Source organism: Coturnix japonica, chromosome 4 (assembly GCF_054131305.1).
Source record: "Coturnix japonica strain WE chromosome 4, WE-NBRP24, whole genome shotgun sequence".
Classification (NCBI taxonomy): Eukaryota; Metazoa; Chordata; class Aves; order Galliformes; family Phasianidae; genus Coturnix; species Coturnix japonica.
The window spans coordinates 42350837-42370279 of record NC_140666.1 but is presented as its reverse complement, the minus strand read 5'-3'; the positions used below and the strand labels follow the sequence as shown (position 1 = coordinate 42370279).

At 36.9% G+C, this 19443-nt stretch overlaps 1 protein-coding gene across 1 annotated transcript in view; it reads right to left on the bottom strand.

The window, feature by feature from the left end:
* Positions 1–7010: 7010 nt before the first annotated feature.
* PAPSS1 (3'-phosphoadenosine 5'-phosphosulfate synthase 1) overlaps positions 7011–19443 on the bottom strand; it is a 29749-nt gene continuing 17316 nt past the window's right edge. Inside the window, exons 8-12 of the mRNA XM_015861361.3 lie at positions 18349–18554; positions 16938–17073; positions 15711–15979; positions 13094–13323; positions 7011–7862 (exon numbers count right to left, since the gene is read on the bottom strand). Of these exons, the coding sequence (XP_015716847.1) occupies positions 7724–7862; positions 13094–13323; positions 15711–15979; positions 16938–17073; positions 18349–18554 (980 nt within the window). The 3' untranslated portion in view covers positions 7011–7723. The remainder of the gene's footprint in view (positions 7863–13093; positions 13324–15710; positions 15980–16937; positions 17074–18348; positions 18555–19443) is intronic.

Below are 19443 nucleotides of genomic sequence, written 5' to 3'. Positions count from 1 at the left end.
GGAAAAGATCAAGGATTGACTCCTGAAGTAAAATTGCAATGTCCTTTTTTTAAAATTTTATTTTAAATATATAAAATGACTTTGCCATGGATAGATTGACCTCAGAATTCAAGAGAGTATCTACCAGCACTGACTACTGTAGGAAAAAGGTCCAAGTGACTTCAAAGTCTACCAAAGCAAGAATGCACTAAGCTAGCTGTTCCCATAGCAGCCTGTTCTCACAGAAGCCCACATAGCATTCCGCACTGTACCTGTTAAGTTAATCCCAGAGCGTGGCAATAACAGCTGTTATCCTATCGGAAATAACATCTAATTAGTACATTCAACTGGCCCAACGAGATACTGTGAAGAAGCTCACAAACATATGCATGCGTGATGGCTATCAATATGCAGGACTTAGCTTTTTGTTTTCACACCGGATTGGTACCAGACAAGAAAATTCCAAAACAAGAATTTTTCCACCTTCTAATTGCGCTATCCTGTTCTCCTAAAACTTAGAAGTGTATTTAAAACAAATGTAGCAACTCTTGGGTAACTGGAATTCAGTTTTAAGATAAGAAATGGTGATAATTCTTATAATAAACTTGACCTTGCAGTTTTCACATCATCAGTAATTCAGCAAAGGCCCCTGCTTAAGTTCAATAACAGTGAAAACAATTAATTCTGGTAGCCTTTTCCTGTGTTGAAGTTTTCGTGTTCCACCACCCCCCTACTCATTATATAATTAAAATGTTTTTATTTGAAAAACAGCAGGCTTCCTTTTTGCTCTTTACTTCTAATGAAGCCTGTAAAAAATATGACTTTTTTATTATTTCCCAGTTTGTGCATCAGTACTGTGGATATTGTTGTAACAGCTCTGAGGACTTTTTCCAAATGAAGTGCTACCAGCTGCAGCTCTGCCCCACTGCAAACCAAGACTCTTTCCTAACTACCATGATTACTTTAAAATTTTACCTTGATATCCTGAAGAATCATGGCCTTTTTCAGACTAGGTTTAATCTCTTTGGTCCAGATTGCTTGTCATGGAAACAGCAGAGAAAGCAAAACACAGAACTAGGGAGATACCAGGTCAAAAGATGAAGTAAGTAACAAGAAAAGGGTAATTGTGAGCTCCTCACTTCAAGCAGTGGAACATTAGTACATGGTTTCTTCTTATGTCAAGAAGGTGTAACATTTTGTGTTCATAAAACTACTGTAGATAAACATTCCAGCATATAACACACTGGCATTTGCCTTGGCTCCACGTCCATTGCACAAGAGAAGCAGTCCCCAGTTTCAGGGTCTCAGTTCCTCTTTCACTCCATTTCCTTCACTGAGTCTTCTAAGGTTCAATAGGTTTTTGGACTTGTCTTTGCTTTCACTGGGTTCTCCCCTGTGTCTGTAGTAGTATACAAACACCAAGTGCCAACATCTACCAGTTTTCTCCTAGGAGAGGATTACACTTTTCTTGTTTGAAACTTGCATTATCACATTTCAATAAGCAGGGTTCTACCATTTCCTATCAAAAAAGAGACAGTGTGTTCCAGCGATCACTCACAGACTTCAAAAGGGAGGAAAATTAGAGTATAAATTCTTAATGCAATTGGATTAATGCTTTCTTGAAAGACAGTGAGATCTTAATTCATTTGTTTTTCGAAAGGATTAAAGTTAAGCAGATATCTTCCAGAATTAGTTCCACAAAATCAATCTGGAAAGATACCTACTTCCTCAGCATTAGTTCCAAGATCCACAGGCACTAGTAGGATAATAATCAACCAAGAATGGTAAAGAGATTGAATTTTCTTTTTAGCAATTACATAGGTATGTGGAAAAACCTGAAACACAGAATCATAGATTTGAATCATAGAGTTGTCTCAAACTAAATACAGTAAAAAAAAGTCAACCAAGTTGATCTAAGATAAAAGGTAAGATTTCTTTTTTTGAAACCATCCAGTGTAGAATTGGACTAGATAGGCCAGTATTTGCAGTTCATTGCCAGTGTTCAACAAAACCTCAAACTGAAAATAACGCAGCTCTTTGAACATCAGAAAACACATTGTTCCTTGTGAAGACACATCTATAAGTATGAAAATGGAAAGATCTGAGTGGGGTTTTTTTAATTTAACACACTAAATGTGTGAAAAGGAATTTACTTTTATCTCTCCAGAAAACAAGTGACCAAAGAACCTTCATCTCCTTCTTTAAATCTTGCAGATGGAGCAGGCTGCTTTGAATTTCCATTTATATCTGAATAATCATTAAAGAAAAAGCAAAATATTATATTGAAAGAATTACATGTTACAATAGATTTTTATTTTTACTTTTCTAATTGTCAGTGTTTGAATAATACTGTCATGGGATCATCAATGATCAATTCATCACCTTTCCCTGAAATTATTCTTTCTTATACTCTTCTCCAGCATAGGAAGTGTGTCAAAAGAAGTCATCACAGCAGGACAGACCAGAATGAAAAGCTTTTATGATAAAAAAAGTCAGCTATAGACATTTAAATATTTCACAAAAATTGTGCACCCAATCTCTACATAAAATTGAGCTGTATAAAACTTTGTTGCTTTTTGTTGTTATTGTTGTTTGTTTTCTAAACAGAGAGAAAACTAACGGTACTGTAGGTAAAATAGCCAAGACTTACAAAGGAAAACCTTAAACCTGTAACACTCTTAGCAAAGCTGTTTTGTTGTGGAACTCACAAGCATGCCTGTCAAAATACTAACTGAAAACAGTATAAATTGTGAAGTGTCATTCTGAGCGTTTCTAACTACCAAGTAAGGCAAAGAGATTTACAGCTTTCAGAAAGAAGCAGTATTATTCCTTGTAGAAATAAGGAACAAAGGAGCTATAAATAACTATCTCTAATGAAGAAGTGCCAATAGGATAGTTTGCATTTTGCATTGTACTTTTGATGTTGACAGCAATGGTATGTTTATTGTTTTGCTGTCACATAGCGTGACAAGAAATTTTTGCTCACGTAATTACAACACTGTTTTTTTCAGACTGTATCATAGCTTAAATATAAACTATAACTGTGGTAAGCTTTCTCCTAGTGGAAAGTTATGTTTAAACATAAGTGATCTTATCTCAAAATTGTCTGGGAAAACAAAAGCATCTAATGATCAAAAATGCTGCTTTTCACAGGCGGTAGAATACTGTGCACATCAGCTAGAAACAAGGCAGACCTCAATGAAAAATCATCATTCCTTTTCCATGGGCTGACTGCAGACTTCATCCTACAGCAGACAGCTCTTTTGAATCCAATGTACAAAGGTCAAGGAGTCTCTTCTGCTTCTCCTCAAAACTTTGAGAAAACTGTTGATGAAATAAAATTAATAGTACAAAAGCCGAAATGTTTTCTCTTTCTCTGAGTAGCACTCTTGAAATCACAGAAATGTTTTTAAGTTAGAGAAGTAGATTTGTCCTTCAGAGTGAAATGTCATGTTTTTTAATCAGTGCAACAATGCTGTCTAGAGAGTGTTAACACATGAATAATGCTTTCTCTCATCTGTCTCTTCACAGCTACTGTAATAAACTTAAGTATCAATCATTACAGAAATAATTGATTTAGTCCACAGAAATTTAGACAAAGGCCACCCGGGTAGAAAATGCTTATATTCTTCTTCAGAGGTGCAATTTAGAGTGATGAGTGTAGGACTCCACAGACAAAATAACTTTGCAGAGGATAAAAGAGATTCAGGCACTATTTCCATTCCACTGAAGATCAGGCTGAAAAGGATGTTTTTGTTGGTTTTTTTCCTCCTTTTATATACAGACAGGTAGCATTCTGACTGCAGCTATACTTCAAAGTGTTGCACAGTTGGATTTTAACATAAAGGTTGGGTGACAGTCCTTATACTGAATCCAAGGCTCTGTGAGTTTTATGATATATTAAAATCCCCACATTCTCCGTTTTAAGTTGCAGCTATTTATTGTCTAAGAATTCCAGATGTGGCTTTAAAGCACTGTTTCCTAGCTTTCAGGGCAGTTGCCTTCCCCCTTTCAGCTTCAAAATTATATCAAGATGAATTTTCTAGGGCAAAAAAATTCTGGAATTGTTGAAGGTATAACTCTGGTGCATGCACATACACACCCTCCCATAATGAAAAAAAGTGATTTTAATAAAAGACTAAATAATGAAAATGGATACAGGTAAAAAATTTCTAATATCAGAAGAACAGACAGAGATCTTGCAGGAGGCACAAAAAGAAAACTCCTCAATGGACACTTCAAAAGCCTGCTAAAAATCTATCGCTATATCCATAGTCAAAAAGCTTTTCATGAAAGGAGAAAGCAAATAAAAATGAGGCCCTGCTACTCCAGCCCTCAGGCTTTCTTCAAGGTAAAAGAGTACAACTTAGCATTGACTTCCTTTAAATCACATGTTTAGCCAACACCTGCTTTGCTGCTGGCAGGAACTCCCATATCCAACATAATGGACACTGAAAGCTTTAAAGTTACCCCTGGCAACCTGTCTTATATTATTAGAGCTAAATGTGAAGAAAGCCAAACTAACATCACTCTCTTTCATAGCAACTAAAGTAGGAGTTTTGGCACATAAGCTTCCAAGATCAATTAAGTAGAACAAAACATTAATTCTGTGCTCCAGTTGTATTAATTGTAACATTCAATTCAGCCAATTCATTCAGCCTGAATTACTTTGCGGGTGGTGCTGAAGGGTTCTGTGTCAGGTTTCAAGAATAGAACACCATTCCTACACGTTTCTTATTACTGTCCAGGCACCACAGTAAGTCACGTTCCTGTAAATGAATAAGCACACATCCCTGCATAGAAACTGAATTTTCATTAACTATCTCATTTTTTCTTGTGAATTCTCCAACTTCAAGAGCAGCAATAGCTTTCCCTTTCCCTGCCTTTGGAGTTGGTGCTGTAAATTCAGTAAACTCATATTCAACTCATAGAAAAACTAATTTATAAACAGAGATCATAGAATCATCAAGGTTGGAGAAGACCTAAAAGATCATCCAGTCCAACCGTTGATGATGATGAGAGCTTCTTTCTGTGTTCCTACAATTCATAGCAGAAAAACTTAAAAGGTTCATAACCAGAGATGACAAGGCATACAGCGTGTATAAAATGCAGAAAGGGACACACACATAACCATCTTCAAAGCTGTCAGCTTATACTGGGAAAGGGAATACACTGATTATATTATACTGATTAGCACTTTTAATCCAACAGGAAGGGAAAAGCATCTAGACTACTTTAGAATTTTGCCTGGATTTCTGAAGTAGTTTTTATTCCTTCTGTAGCACACGAAGTTTAAACCTCTGTGTAATACACATGTGAAACTTTCTGACATTAAGGATACATGAAATACAGAGGAGGTCCAAACTCAAGCTATATATAGTGCTGGCTGCATTGCTCATGTGAGCCCTGTTCTGTTCCCACCACCACTCCAAGCTATCCACTCACTCCTACTCCTGACTTCTACTTAATTATTCCAGATGCAGGAGCTTGGTATCTCAAAACTGTGTCTGGAAAAATATTGTGACCAGATCTGTCAAACACAGGCATGAAATGTCTCACATAGGAAAACAGAAGGGAACAGTCATCTTGGAACTATACAAACAGCACTGGATAACAGATAAATTACCCCGTGCAAGAGTAGCAAGTAAATAATCATTTGGGAGGTGGGAGGCAAGGGGAACATTTTTGTTAATCACTTCTAGGGTAGCCCTTTCCTGTGAAGTACTACTTTCACGCACAAGAGAAAAGTGGAAAAAAAATAGAATTCTATGGAGAAAATGTGCATGGTATGGAAAAAAAAGTTGAACAGAGCAAGTCCTACCCACATAGTGATTTGATGTTCTTGTCTTAGGAATGCCATGGCTGTTACCTTCAAGTTAGAATTAACATGAAGGCTTCATTAACACAAAGCACTGTTAGGAATGCTTTCCAGAAGCACTGTAAAAACAGAGCCTCAGCACTGTGCCAGTTGAGTATGAATAGTGGATCTGCTTGTTATCACTGTACTAAGCTGCTTATTCCTGCTTCTAAATTAATGTTAAAGGATGATTCAAATTCATGCTTACCATTCATGTTATTTTCCAGACTTTATATAATTTAAGTAGCACTTGTATCTACTTCTATATTATTTAACCAGTGCTTGCCATTCTGCTGAAATACACTATGATGGAAGTCATTTTTAATAAGAATCATACCTGGCAGCAAAAAGTCCAAACTCTAAATTTCAACAGCAAATCCCATTTTAGCAGCTCATAACTTTTGTTCATCTTTGTAGTTAAGCATGAAGTTTTGCACAAACACCTGCCCGGAGAGGAAGCAACTTTTTCTTATGGATTTCTTATGCACAATCTACATGCTGATGCGATCTAAAAAAATAATGAAAAAAAAAAAATCTGAAGGTAAGTTTGAAGAAAATGTGCCTAGTGATTCTAAAACAGTAAGCTTTATGCTACCACAGTGCAGTCTCAATAATCATCATGGTTTGCTGACAAACATGTCTCTTGTCTTTTCCCAGCTCTGTCTGACCTTCTTGCATCTTACAGAAGCATAAATCTCCCTAAAAGTTACTATTTACATATTGTCAAGGAGACAGAAGAAGAAAAGTATTTGACCTAAAACTACTTTGAACAAGTAAATGAAGACTGTAATTAGTATTCATCCCACCCATTACACAGGTCCCTTCACCACAACCTCCCACAATCTCCCCCCAAAATTCTATATGAACATACACTTCATTCGGGTTCAGTAGCAGGCCAATTTCAAAGTTCTAAAAATGATTTTTTACTCCTTCCTGCTACACCCACCTTCTTCAGCTAAAGAACAGAGAGTTTCCATGAGGATATAAGAAGTTCCTGGTCAGTAGCTAAGAACAGTTAGACTGTTCCTCTGATTACCTACAAACACTGGGAAAGATGGCATCAGATCAGTACTACTGTATACTTACTGTTGAGTGTAACAGGAACAAAGACCAGTAAGTGAAATCCAATGGGATCAGACCTTCCCCTGCTGATATTTATCGCAACAAGTACACATTAAAATAAATATCTTAGTTTATTAAGAGAAAATTAAGTATTTTGTTTTATTCATTACTTCATCATCTTTACAGGTCCACAGTAGAAGAAAACTACTGGACAGAGCTCCAAGAACTCCAAAACTAAACAAAGAAAGCAAAAGAAGTTAATTATGCTGCATAAAGAACTCTGCTTTTTGATTACATGTACTGAAAAGTTAATGTTAAATGCCCCTGGATATGCTAATGAGAACAAGATAGAGTACACTTTAACAGCAGTTTTAAAACTTATTTACTTTTTTCATTTATAGAGCATCTATCCATAGTTAAGAGTCTAACTATTACATTTTCTCCTACAAACTACTAAAACCAGAAAATATCCAGCAGTTTAAATAATATGAAAAAAGCTGCATCTATTTAACAGCTGCAGAACTCAGAGGAGAGAGGCAGTAAAATAATTAATTAAAAAAAAAAAAAAGAGTTAAAAATCCCACTGTAAGAATATTAACTGTAATAAAAGAAAAGACATTAAAAACAGCAGCTAGTTAGGTGCCAGGACATAATAGAACCCATAAGGACAGGCAAAGAATGATGCTAAGTTAGAGAGAAAGAGTCTGTTTTCAGAGAAGAACTTCCTGACAGACACCACAACAAAGCAACATGAACGGTGACTGTGTGGTCCCCTTCTCGTAAATAAATCAGGCGTCAAAGGTTGATCTGGAGTTAATAAGAGGCCTAAGCCTTCTCCAAGGATTTGTAGTATTCTGTCAGCACAGTCCAAGCCTTAGGAGCCATGAAGCCTTCTGGTGGGTTTTGTCCTTCTCGAGCCAGCTTGCGCATGCGGGTCCCCGATATAAATTCGAAGTCTTCATGGCTGAGAGATGGGAGTGGGATTAAGGGGATTGAGGGAGAGGAGCAGGTAGGAGGAAAAAAGAAAGTATTTTAAAAAGTAGTATGAGTTGTTCATATTTCTTCTGATTTTTTTTTTTTTTTTAATTTTTTTTTTTTTTAGTCTTTCAATGAAATTTCCTCTTGGAAGTATAGTTATGGAAAGCAACTGCTCTTTCCAAACATTTGTGCATCAGTGACAGTACATCTTTAAAAATACACACCCTCTACAAATATACATTCTCTACAACAATCAGCTTAGCTAACTCCTGAGTTTAGCAGCTTAGTCCAACTGATCTCCTGCAGGTTGAACCAAATCTGTGCCTACATCTAGCTAGCCTGGCTTTCTCCCTGTGAAGAAACAAGGAAACTATATGCTGTTTGTAGGCTGTTATTTCATTGCTGGCAGAGGATCATTTCAATTCCACTAGAGAATGTGGAGGAACAACATGGCAGAAAATTGCTTGATGATAGATAGCTTGCAGACAATAGAGTCTACAGTTTCAAAATAAAATACTGGAGTTTTAGAATTTTTTTCTTATACTAAAGTTAGTGAGGTAGTGGCATGGACTGCCCGGAGAGGTAGTGGATGCCCCATCCCTGGAAACAGCCAGGATCAGGCTGGAGGGGCTCTAAGCACCTGATGGAGCTGTAGGTGTCCCTGCAGGAAGTAGGACGACATGGCCTTTAGGGGTCCCTTCCAACTCAAACAATTCTATGATTCTGTTGCAGCTGGGCCAGTGCAAGCCACACAGTATGCATGTACACATATATATATATATATTTACACATATATGGAAGTACACATGGTACATACAGATCCAAAAAAGAAAAAAAAAGCATAAAATTATGTGGAAGAATAATAAAAATGCCTTTTCCTTAAAAAAATAAATTAAAAAAAATCAATTGGGCAGATAAAAACATTAACCCAGATGAGTACTGTTGATTATTGCTATTAACACAACAATCTAAATTAAAATCAACATCTCAGGTATGTGGTGATAAGTAGCAAAAGCTCCAGTCAAATTAAACATTACTCCTCATAGAAGTAAAAAAGCATAACTGAGACAACAATGCCAGAATTCTACCAAATGTTCCAAAGAAAAATGATTTATTCTTAAATTAAATATGGCAATTTTACTTACGCCATTTGCTCAATTTGCAACATGTAACCATTACGCACTCTTTACTTGTCTGTTTGAAATAAAAGCCAAGTATTGATCTCAGATGCACAAGCCTTAGACAGAAACAAGAGCCAAGTGTGTGCATCAGAGGGCAGAACTTGGCTTGAAGTGCTGAGCTATGCTCAGCAGGGTATGGAAGTTAGCAAGATGCAGAAAGCATTCCACAGTTCCCTTTCACAAAACCACTAGCCTCATAAATTTTTGATTTGGTTTGTGTGCATCCACACAGCAGCAATGCCATGAATGCTCTTATTGCTTTCAGTTCAGGACTATGTGTTCTTGAAGTGCAAAGACAAGATAAAAAACCCTACTGTGTTTCAATTTCACCAAATATAAATGACAGAAAAATAAAAACCTTTCAGCTTATGTAAGCGTATGGAAGAGTTATGTCACTACTATTAAGAACACCTGCAAATGTTGCTCCTTGTTAGGGTGATGCCTAGCATTTACTAACGCTGCTTGAAGGTAACTTGATTGTTTTGAAGACAGCTATTTCTACAAAATACACACAGTGAAATACTAAGTCTGGATATTATTTTAGCAAAAACAAATTATTAAGTCAACTGGAATAGAAAGAGTAAAGCAAGTGCTGTAAGGACTTTCCACGTTTTCCACAATATCAAAGTCTGAGCATGAAAAACACATTAGCTGATTTATTGTAGAGTAAGACTCAGCCTGCTCAATGCCCTACAAGTTTAGTAAGAAATAAAGCTGCCAAGAAATTTACATATACCACATAAGCTTGCTTTAGTAAGACCCCCCTTCCTCCAGCTTCCTCCTTCATAGCTGTGCAAGAAGCAGTTCTAAAAATTAGAGAAAAAGGCATATACATGCAAAAAAAGAGAAAAAATCCAAAAAAAGCCTTAGAAAAAGGAAAGAAAAATCTAAGTAAGGATTTAAGAAACATAACAGGTTCAGCATAACAAAAAACAAATGATTTAAAAAAAAATCAAGAAATGTTTCAAAAATGCTGTTTTAAAAAGCACAGAAGCACTAGGTGAGGCCTTATTGATGTCCCACAATTCTGTCACACCACCTTCTTTGAAAGCCTCCTAAATCACTAAACTGTCTCATATGAGTCTTGAGTAATACATAACATATAGTGAAACGGCTCAGTATTTTTTACCTTTTGTAAATTCCTTCATTAGTAATTTTGTTGTTTAAGTTTTCAGCTTAATCTCCACATTCATACCTGAAAGTCCTTCTATAACAGCTAAATACTCAGTGTCTCCCCTAATTGTGAAAACACAATTTCCAGAGTAACAGAAATTAATGTTTCTACTACACAGAAGCATGATTTCTTCACTCTGCTGAGACCTCAGAACAACTGCCATGTTCTACTCAGCTGGGAAACTTTCAGATGCAATTAATTCCTTGAGCAATTTGCAGGCTTCTTCTTCTCAGGTTCAGCCTTTTAACAGCTCTGCTTCTCCAGCTTCATATTCCCTGCTGAACAGGATCTGTCAGGAGGTGAAATCCAACCTTATAACCACTCTCAGATGGATTTCCACTGAACTTAAAGTTGTCTTGGCAGCATGAAACTGTGACTCACACCATAACTCCCATCAGCATCAGAACACTGTCCTTACAGTGTTAGCCTTTGTTTAGTCAGACTCCAGGTAGGTCCTGGGAACACTCTGTCATGCTGAGTGAACCAGCTAGTATCAGATAGGTTCCAAACCTAGCTGGCTATGAACAAACACTGTGTGAGAGCAAAACATAACCAGTGGGCTTAATATCAACATAAGGAAAGCAAATCCTTTACCTGACACACATTAAACTTCTTTTTGACTATAAGCACTTAAACCTTTTGAGCTGCTGTGATATGTATCCTAACATACCCTAAATGATGCACTAATGTCATGGTTTCACATAACTAAACCAAGGAGGACAATCAAAGAAGTCTATTTCAGCCTCTTTACTACCACTTTTAAAATCAGACATCACATCAAACAAGGCTGCAAACAGTACATACTTCATTGAAATAGCTAAGTATGATTTGACAGTATTAAAGCAGCTGTGACAACCACATTCTATAGTGTACTCCCAGGACTTTTAAAGATTAGAAGTCACAATCATCCCTGCTCTTCAGACACCCATGCTTCATTCACACTTCACAAAAAGCATGAACAGACTGCTCCAGTAGCCTTATTTATGGGTTCCTTTTAGCTGAAATGATCTCATTGGTTTTCTTCGGGAAGAAAAAAAGAATAGCTGATTTTTTTCCAGACATTGTTGAGGATTTTTTTCCCCTTTTATTGATATATTTATTTTTTTGCTTATGCATGTGTGCTGGGTTTTCATTGTTAACTGCTAGACTAATTTCCTTTCTTAATTTTCTTTTTCCTCAGCAGCAAGCTGTGGCCACATTTTTAGGACTGATCTTCTGCAGAGAATTGGGAATCTCTGCTCACCCAAACAACTATTAAGCCACCAATACCAAATTACATCTGCCTGTGGTAACCGAGCAGCCTTTCTGGCCGAAGAAACATACTGACTTTTTTCTGAAAGGATTCAGCATTTGGTGGTAATTTATGTTTTTTAGTTTAGTTGCTTTGGGGTTTGGGTTTTTTTTTGTTTTCATTTGGGGTTTTTTTTTTGTGATTTATTTATTTATTTATTTTTGACACTGGTTCTCAGATCAGAAATTCATTTGGAAGTTCTCCATTATAACATATATAACACATATAACAACAATTCCTTTTGTGTACTTCTCGAAATCATGTTTGGGCTGACTTAATTATTGATCCCCTTTCAGTTGTCCCTTCCAGGAGTGTTTGAACTTAGACTACTAAAGTGCAAGGAGTTTCTTCTAACTTCATTTTTCATTCTTACAGAAGTTTCCATTTCAGAATGCTGTTGGTGGCCTTCTGACATCTGTTCCATTGATTTATTGACACTGTGCAAGTCGCACAATGTACAGAACAATGGCAAAAACGGCAAAGAAATGACAGAACTTTTGCCTCTCATTTGCAGTTACCAGAGCACATGCCACATGTCACCCAAAGGAATTTCCTTGGCCACTGCTTAGCTGGAAAGCAGCGTGGCCCCATGGAACTGGTGAAAAACAGGTACAGTCTCTAGGGGAAGGCAGCAGGGCAGCACTTAACATTTCAAGGCATGAGCATAATTGCTCTTTCTTGCAGAACAAGAACTGTGAAATCAGAAAACCAAAGTCTCCCAGATCAGAATCTAGGATTTAAATATCTACAATGTCTTTCCAAAGTTGTATCATGATACATACCTGCTGTTGTAAAATTAGGAAGCCCTAGGGGCAGCAGATAAGAGAGATACAGCTCAGTCTCAGGGAAACTCATGTAATACGTGCTTGACATAATCTTCCATACCTCTGTTAGTGTTACAAATCCTTGAACTGGCTATTGCCTGTGAAGCTTCCAAGCCTCAAGCAATTGAGTAAGATTCAATAGAAATCAAGTTATCCATTTCTAAAATAAGTCAGAGTAGTGCTTTTATGCAAACAAACTTCTTCCCACATTTTCAAGTTGTGTTCTTCATGAGTTAAGTAGTGTGCTCAGAAAAGACTTTCATGCACATCATTACTTTACTCCTGAGATCGTCCACCAGTGCTGACCCTCTCACACTTCCAGACAACTCTCTATTCCCTACCATCCTCCTTTCAGAGTTGAAACACCACTTGATCCAGGAATCTGACAGGTTTTTGGCATTACATAGACTAGCCTGAAATACAGCCAGCTGCACCCACCCAAGCTCTGTCTGTAGCCTACCACAGTGTTCTGTCTACAGTGAGCAGGAACAACTAGCTTTCTCTTCAGGGAGCCTGCATGCAGCTGCATTGCCATCTAGAGGATTGCTCTTGCTTGGATCAAGTAAGTTATGCTGTGAAACTGCACCCAAATCATCAGTGAAGTCAAGTTGCATTAGTGGTCTAAAAACGTCTCTAAAACTTGGCATATTTTTGCAATATTCATTTAATACTTCTTTTTCCTGGGGGAGTGAGGGCAGGAGAAGACAGCTGTTGTTCAGAATGTCTTAGAACTAAAATACAACTTACTGCTCAGAGTCATAGTAGTCCATGGACTTCTTTTTCTTATTATAAGCTGCAACCCTGAAGGGCACAATTTCCAGTGCTCGGAGGCCTGGGGCCATTGTCAACACTTTGGCACCATGGGTTGGTTCATACAGATCTTTCCCAGTAGCAGGGTGTGGCATCCCTGCAGGATCTCGCCCTACAATGTAGAAGTTAGCACCTGCAACCATCCGTGATCTGCAGTGCCACTGAACCTAGAACACAGACAAGGTGAAAAGTTAAAACTGTTAAAAATACAATCCTTAAAACATGAGCACATTGTGTTACTACCACTTTCCACCTCCCAGCCAAACTAATATTATTTCCACTACAGAGCCACACCCTGTCAATTATATGAATCACCAAACACACAGCTAAGACACACCATTCTCTGTTTCATTTGCACAGCAGGATGCTTTAAAAAAGGCTTCACTGCAGAGTTTGGAATAGCATCTTCTGAGGATTTAGGTCCAGCCTAAAGCTGTCTCAACACTAAATTACTAATGGTTTAGTAAGAATTTTAAACTATGAAATGTCTTGTTTCTTACTTGGGAGACCAATGTACAGCTGCTCTTAGGACAAAAAAACCCTACATCTTCCTACTGCAAATTTATATTTAAAATTTATATTTAAATATAAAAATTTATATTTAAAAAAAAACATGATCTCTCATGTGTTGTTCTACCTTAGTTTTAGGTAAGGAGCTCTAGAAATGATAGTTCAAAAGAGAAATTATTATTTTAGTCATCTGTAAGTTCTATAGCTAATTGTTAGATAAGCATCAAGGAGGACAGTTTGCAATCAGTTTGAAAATTCCTATAAACCAGCACTCAAATAATGGAAATAAGAAGCAGCCATGAGTAATGAGGTTACTGGTATCAGTTTCCACCTTGACCACATCCAGATGCTACACCTGATGGATTCAACTGCTATTCAGACATCTGGGTGTTATGGATGCTGACAGATGCATTAACTACTTTAATATTTATGTCACAAGCACAGAATGGGCCAACCTCACAAAATGCCAACACAGTGGGGTTTCCACAACTAGCCTACCACAGTTTCAAAATTTAAGTTTCATGCTGTCATTTGGGTAACAGCAAACTCAGAATGGAGTTCTTAAATTATCCTGTTTGACTAACCTTAAGAGAATATACAGCAATGCAAATCATGTGTTTGACATACAAAATTAGCAGCTTGTCCATTCTCCATGCTACCTCTGAATTACTTTCTTACACAGATGAGCTCACTGCAGTCTGATACAGGATTTTTTCACATAACTGTTTATTTCTTTCAAAGTAGATATTAGGAAAGTTAAAAATGGAGGAAAAAAAAAACAAAAACAAAAAACAGAAAAACACCGAATTCACACTCATGAAACATATGCATCAAAATCCCACAAACTGAAAGGTGATATCCATCCTACTGATAACCACACTGACTCAACAGCAGCTTGTAAATAATGTGTGCTACAGAAATAAATCTGGTATGTATGCCTTTTAAGTGACCTAAAGAACATTATTAGAGGAAGAATCTCTTATTTCCTGGCTACAGATGTTGATGTCAGTTTGTATTCTGAAATCATTGGTAATGTATCAGGAAAAATTCTTACTCTCTTCAGAATAAAGTTCAGGGGTTTCATTTCTTCTTGTATGCTTGTGAGTATGAGATTGAAGTATAATGTTTCTGTTAATTATCACAAGAGTTCTATGGAGAATGCTGCAAGATTCCCTACAGTAACTCGATTACATACCTCATCTGGATCTGGATTACAGTTCTTCTGGTTTGGAAAGTAATGCAAGCTCTGTTTGACCAGTCAAACAATCACCAGAAAAATCTAAATGCCAACTATCTAATTTCTTCCCACCAAAGGTATCTCTCCTATCTATCTAAAAGCTATGACAGAGTTAACCAATTGAACATGGTCAGAATATGAACATCCTATGGCTCACAAAAGAAAAAAAAAAAAATAAAAAAATGTTATGAGGTGGAGAAATAATGTTGCCCAAATGAATTGCCGTCAAGCAAGACCGTTTGTTTTTCCAACTGCTTCCCACAACCTCTGAGCTTTAACCCAATTCCTGGCTTCTAAATAAAGTGTTCCCCAATAATTTCATATGGAAGCCTCAAAACAATTCTAAATTAAGCTTGCAATAAAAAATAAAAAAGTCTTTTCTTCTGAATTTGTCTAACTCTCTAACATACACACTTAATGTGTAATAGTTACAAACCTTAAGATACTTAACATTCAGGACAACTTCTTCATGTGCTAATTAATCTTTTGAAAGAAGTTGTAAAAAAGGAGGAAATATTAATTCACTATTACACCCTTAAAACTATAAGGAAAATGAGCACACAAAAACTATATTGTCTCCTTTCCATAAAAATCCTTCACTGTAGAGGTCTCTTCAAAGAATTTTCAATGATGATGGAGGGATCCTTTACAGTCTTTTTTAACAAGGGAAATTAACTTTCTCTGTCCTCTAAGAAAATGCAACCCACAAGTGTCATGAATAACACAGAATATTTCAGTGCACTATTAAAGGGGTTTTGTTCTGTTTTTGTTGCCATTACCGTTGATTTGAACTCTTGACATACTTACCTCTGTTGGTCCTGCATACATCATGGGAGAAGGGAATATAGCCACCACTGTTGTTTCTGGATTCAAGACTCCTTCCTCCAGTACTGCAGCATGCTGTTTCATGCGCCACATGAGAGGAACATCATCCTCCTTTGTCCAGCCTCCAAGTGGGTGTAAGAGCAAAACTGGACGCCTGTATCCACGTTCCAAAAGCTGCTTATGAGTATCCTGCATTAAAAGTGCATGCCCATTGTGCACTGGGTTGCGTAACTGGAATGCAAAGACAGCATCTATGGAGAGGGGAAAAAAAAGACAAAGGATAAGGAAGGCAACTTATTTAGTCAGGAGTTGTACAACCAGAGAAAAGTCTTCAAATGTTTCCTCTGAATGCCATTAAACAAGTGTAACAGTATCAGTCAATAAGCAAACCTAATAAAAAACACACTAAAACATTAATCAACTGATAATCTCTCCATATACTAAAAGCCATCTGGATGTGGTCATAAACAACCAGCTCTAGGTGGCTCTTCTTAAGTGGGGGGATGGATAAGGTGGCCTCCACAAGTCACTTACAACCTCAGCCATTCAGTGAAATCTAAATACTAAGTTTTTTTCAGGTATCAAGTGTATTTATCTGGGGAAGAGTTAAGACCAAGACTGGTATACCTCAAGCCTGAAGATCATGGTAATCCTAACAATACTGAAAAAAGACAGGATCTCAAGACCAATCTCAGTTTGCAGTCTTCATGCATTTTTGCAGTCTGCATTCTCTTCCTTCACACTTCAAGTGCTTTGTATCTGTCTGCTAGTTGCTGGAATTAGCTGTTTGTGATACATTCTACTAAATAGCCAGTTACTTACATAGCTATCATAAGCTTTATTCCCCAGAAGCAGCATGTAACAGACTTAAGAACAGAAGAGTATAAAAGCTCAGCATTCAACCATACCTCTATAAATCTAGCCAAATCTGATGATTTTTAAATCACGTTCTACCACATTTTAACATTATCTTTCCTTGCATTAATAACGTGTCAAGCATGCATGGAAAGATGAAATTCAGAACCTTAGGGGTTACCAGCTTCTCCACTCATTTAGACAAGGCAGAGCCTGAACTTATAAAAATTTGTACCAGTAAAAGGCAAAGAACACCATTTTACAGAGCATTCAAAATTTATATCCCTGAAACAAGGCTTGTCCTTGCTGCAGGCATTTGGATAAATCTCTATGAAGAAACAAGAAGTTACTCACCAGCATTCATTTCCTTGAACTTCTGTCTTAGTTCAGCTGGAGTGAGACGGTACTGATCAAGTCCATCATTCCAATAAATACGATCAAGGACCTGTAGATCTCCACCTACAAGCCAGTTCCCTTGCTCCATAACCATCTAGGAGAAATAATGAAAATCAGCTTGTTCTGAGCATTTAGACCATTGCAAAAGGGACAAGATCTTTACAAAGAAGAGAGTTCCAGGTTAACTGTATTTGACAGTCTGAAGCCAAGTACCAATATTAAATAATACTAAAGTAAATTGCAGATTTCACATCTCACCTAGCAGGGAGGGGAAGATGTGAAAAAGATAATGAAAATGAGAAAACTCACCACTATGTAAACTCTGAGGCACCCAAAGATTTCTGACAATTTCAGAAGTTATTTTTTCAATCAAATGAAAATCTCAGATTCATCAGCTCAGAACACACTGAGGACACACCTTTCTCAACACTCTTAACTTGTATCTAGCAGATGGTCTTTCCAGATACATTCCTAACTGTATAGTTGGTGTTGTCTAACTTCATTCAGTAAAATGATGTCATTACACATTAACAAGAAAAACGGGTAAGATGTGAAAAAAAACCAACAAAAAAAAACAAAACCAAAACCTTTTTCATATACGTATAACTATTAGTCATACAGATGCTTTTAAAACACAAAAGACTTTCTCTTTCAACATGGAATCATAATTTGAATTTCATTTTATTACTTTTTATCTGATTTTAAGTCACAGAGTAAACAAAAAGACACTATAGAGAGAAATGTGAAAAGTAATACACTGATAGCTCTTCAGAGCTATAATGTAATATTTACATCAGCTTTCAAAACCAAATGCAGTACTGCACTGAGTACGTCGTGATTAAAATATTCCAGTGTGACTTGCACATAAGGTCAAAATAGTAAAACATATTTAACACAATGGATGGGAAATAACTCCTCAGAGAGTTAAATCATGACCTCTTCAGGAAGGGTGCCTGTTTCAAAAGAATTTAAACAAGGCAATTCTCATATGCTCCACAGGCAGTCGGAAAAGAACTTTTCTTTCCTTCACACTGCATGTTAAGGAGCTTTGATGATCCATCTGGGTCCACAGGGGAATGGATTTCCTAGGCACATGGTAGGGCAAAGTTCCCCCCTCTGCAGCACAGATTCAATATCCTAAACTCATTTCACGTGTTCATATTTTTATTGGGTTTTCACACCAAGGGCAGACTACTGAAGAGTTAACACTAAACAGAAGAGCACCTTTGTTCCCATTCAAATGTTTTAATTATTTCTCAAAGAAGTTTTGTTCTCAAAATACACAAGTCACAGACACCAACTTCAACTAATCTGCATCTCCACAGACAGGACAATTTATCAGACTAGATCTTCAACTTCACACACATACCTTTATGTAAGGATGGTCCTTGCATGTCGTTCCCCACTGCCTCGCACAGCGTTCCTCCTTCCTATGCTCATAGAATTCTGGATTACGGAGAATGGCAACGCGGCGACCCTCATACACTAATGCAATTGCTGTACAACCATCCAGCCTTTCTTTGTCTTCCTGTGTAGCTGTTAGCACTATAGGCACTGAAAGATTAATGACTCCCCCTACAGAGTGAAAAAAGTCATTATCCATATCTGCTATGGTCCAGATATCAAATCTAACAAGTTACAGTCTAGGCTGTTGTATGATAATACAACAGGTAGTCCTAGCTTTTACAATAAGGACAACTTCATGATGTACTTTTGCATTAGAAACCAGTGGAGTACATACTGTAAATATCAAACAGTGGCTTAAAGTCTAGTAAGTACAGGCATTAATAAATAAATAAATAAATGAAAAGCGCAAAACTCTTAGTTGTTCCTCCAAGAGAAAAGTAATGGCCCCCTTGAAGTTAATGGGAGTTTTGCTATTGGTTGTAATTGAGGTGAGATAAAATACAGCTGACTTCCTCATTATTGGAGCAATGCTGTTTGTTTTTTTTTAAACCTTCTCTTAATCATATCAAATGTGTGATGGGAAGTTAAAAATAACAAACGTGACTGAAAAGGGTAACAGAAAAAAAAAGACAGTTAAAGATAAGTGGCAACTTTTTTCTGCCATTGGTTTCCAGAAAGAAAATAGTGACACAGAAGGAAACAGGACTCCTTACTATCCCTTTTATCATATAAACCATGCAAAAACACAAAAAGTTGATGTAAAACAATCATCATAGGAGAACAAATGAAATAACAGCAAATCACTATTTTAAACTTGATGATGTTATCCCTTAACTGTTTCAGCTGATGTTTGCTCTTAGCCTATTAGTAATGCAAAGTAAAATGTATTTGTTAAAGCAAGATAGTTATTAAGGCACAGTCATTCAATTGTATGTGGCAATCATACATAGTCGAGCCTCCTTCTCAAGTTCTGGTTTTATACCCAACAGAGCTACAGGACTCAAGTCACTTTGTTGTCCCTTCCTTCATCAACATCAAAGAAACCTTTTTGCACTTC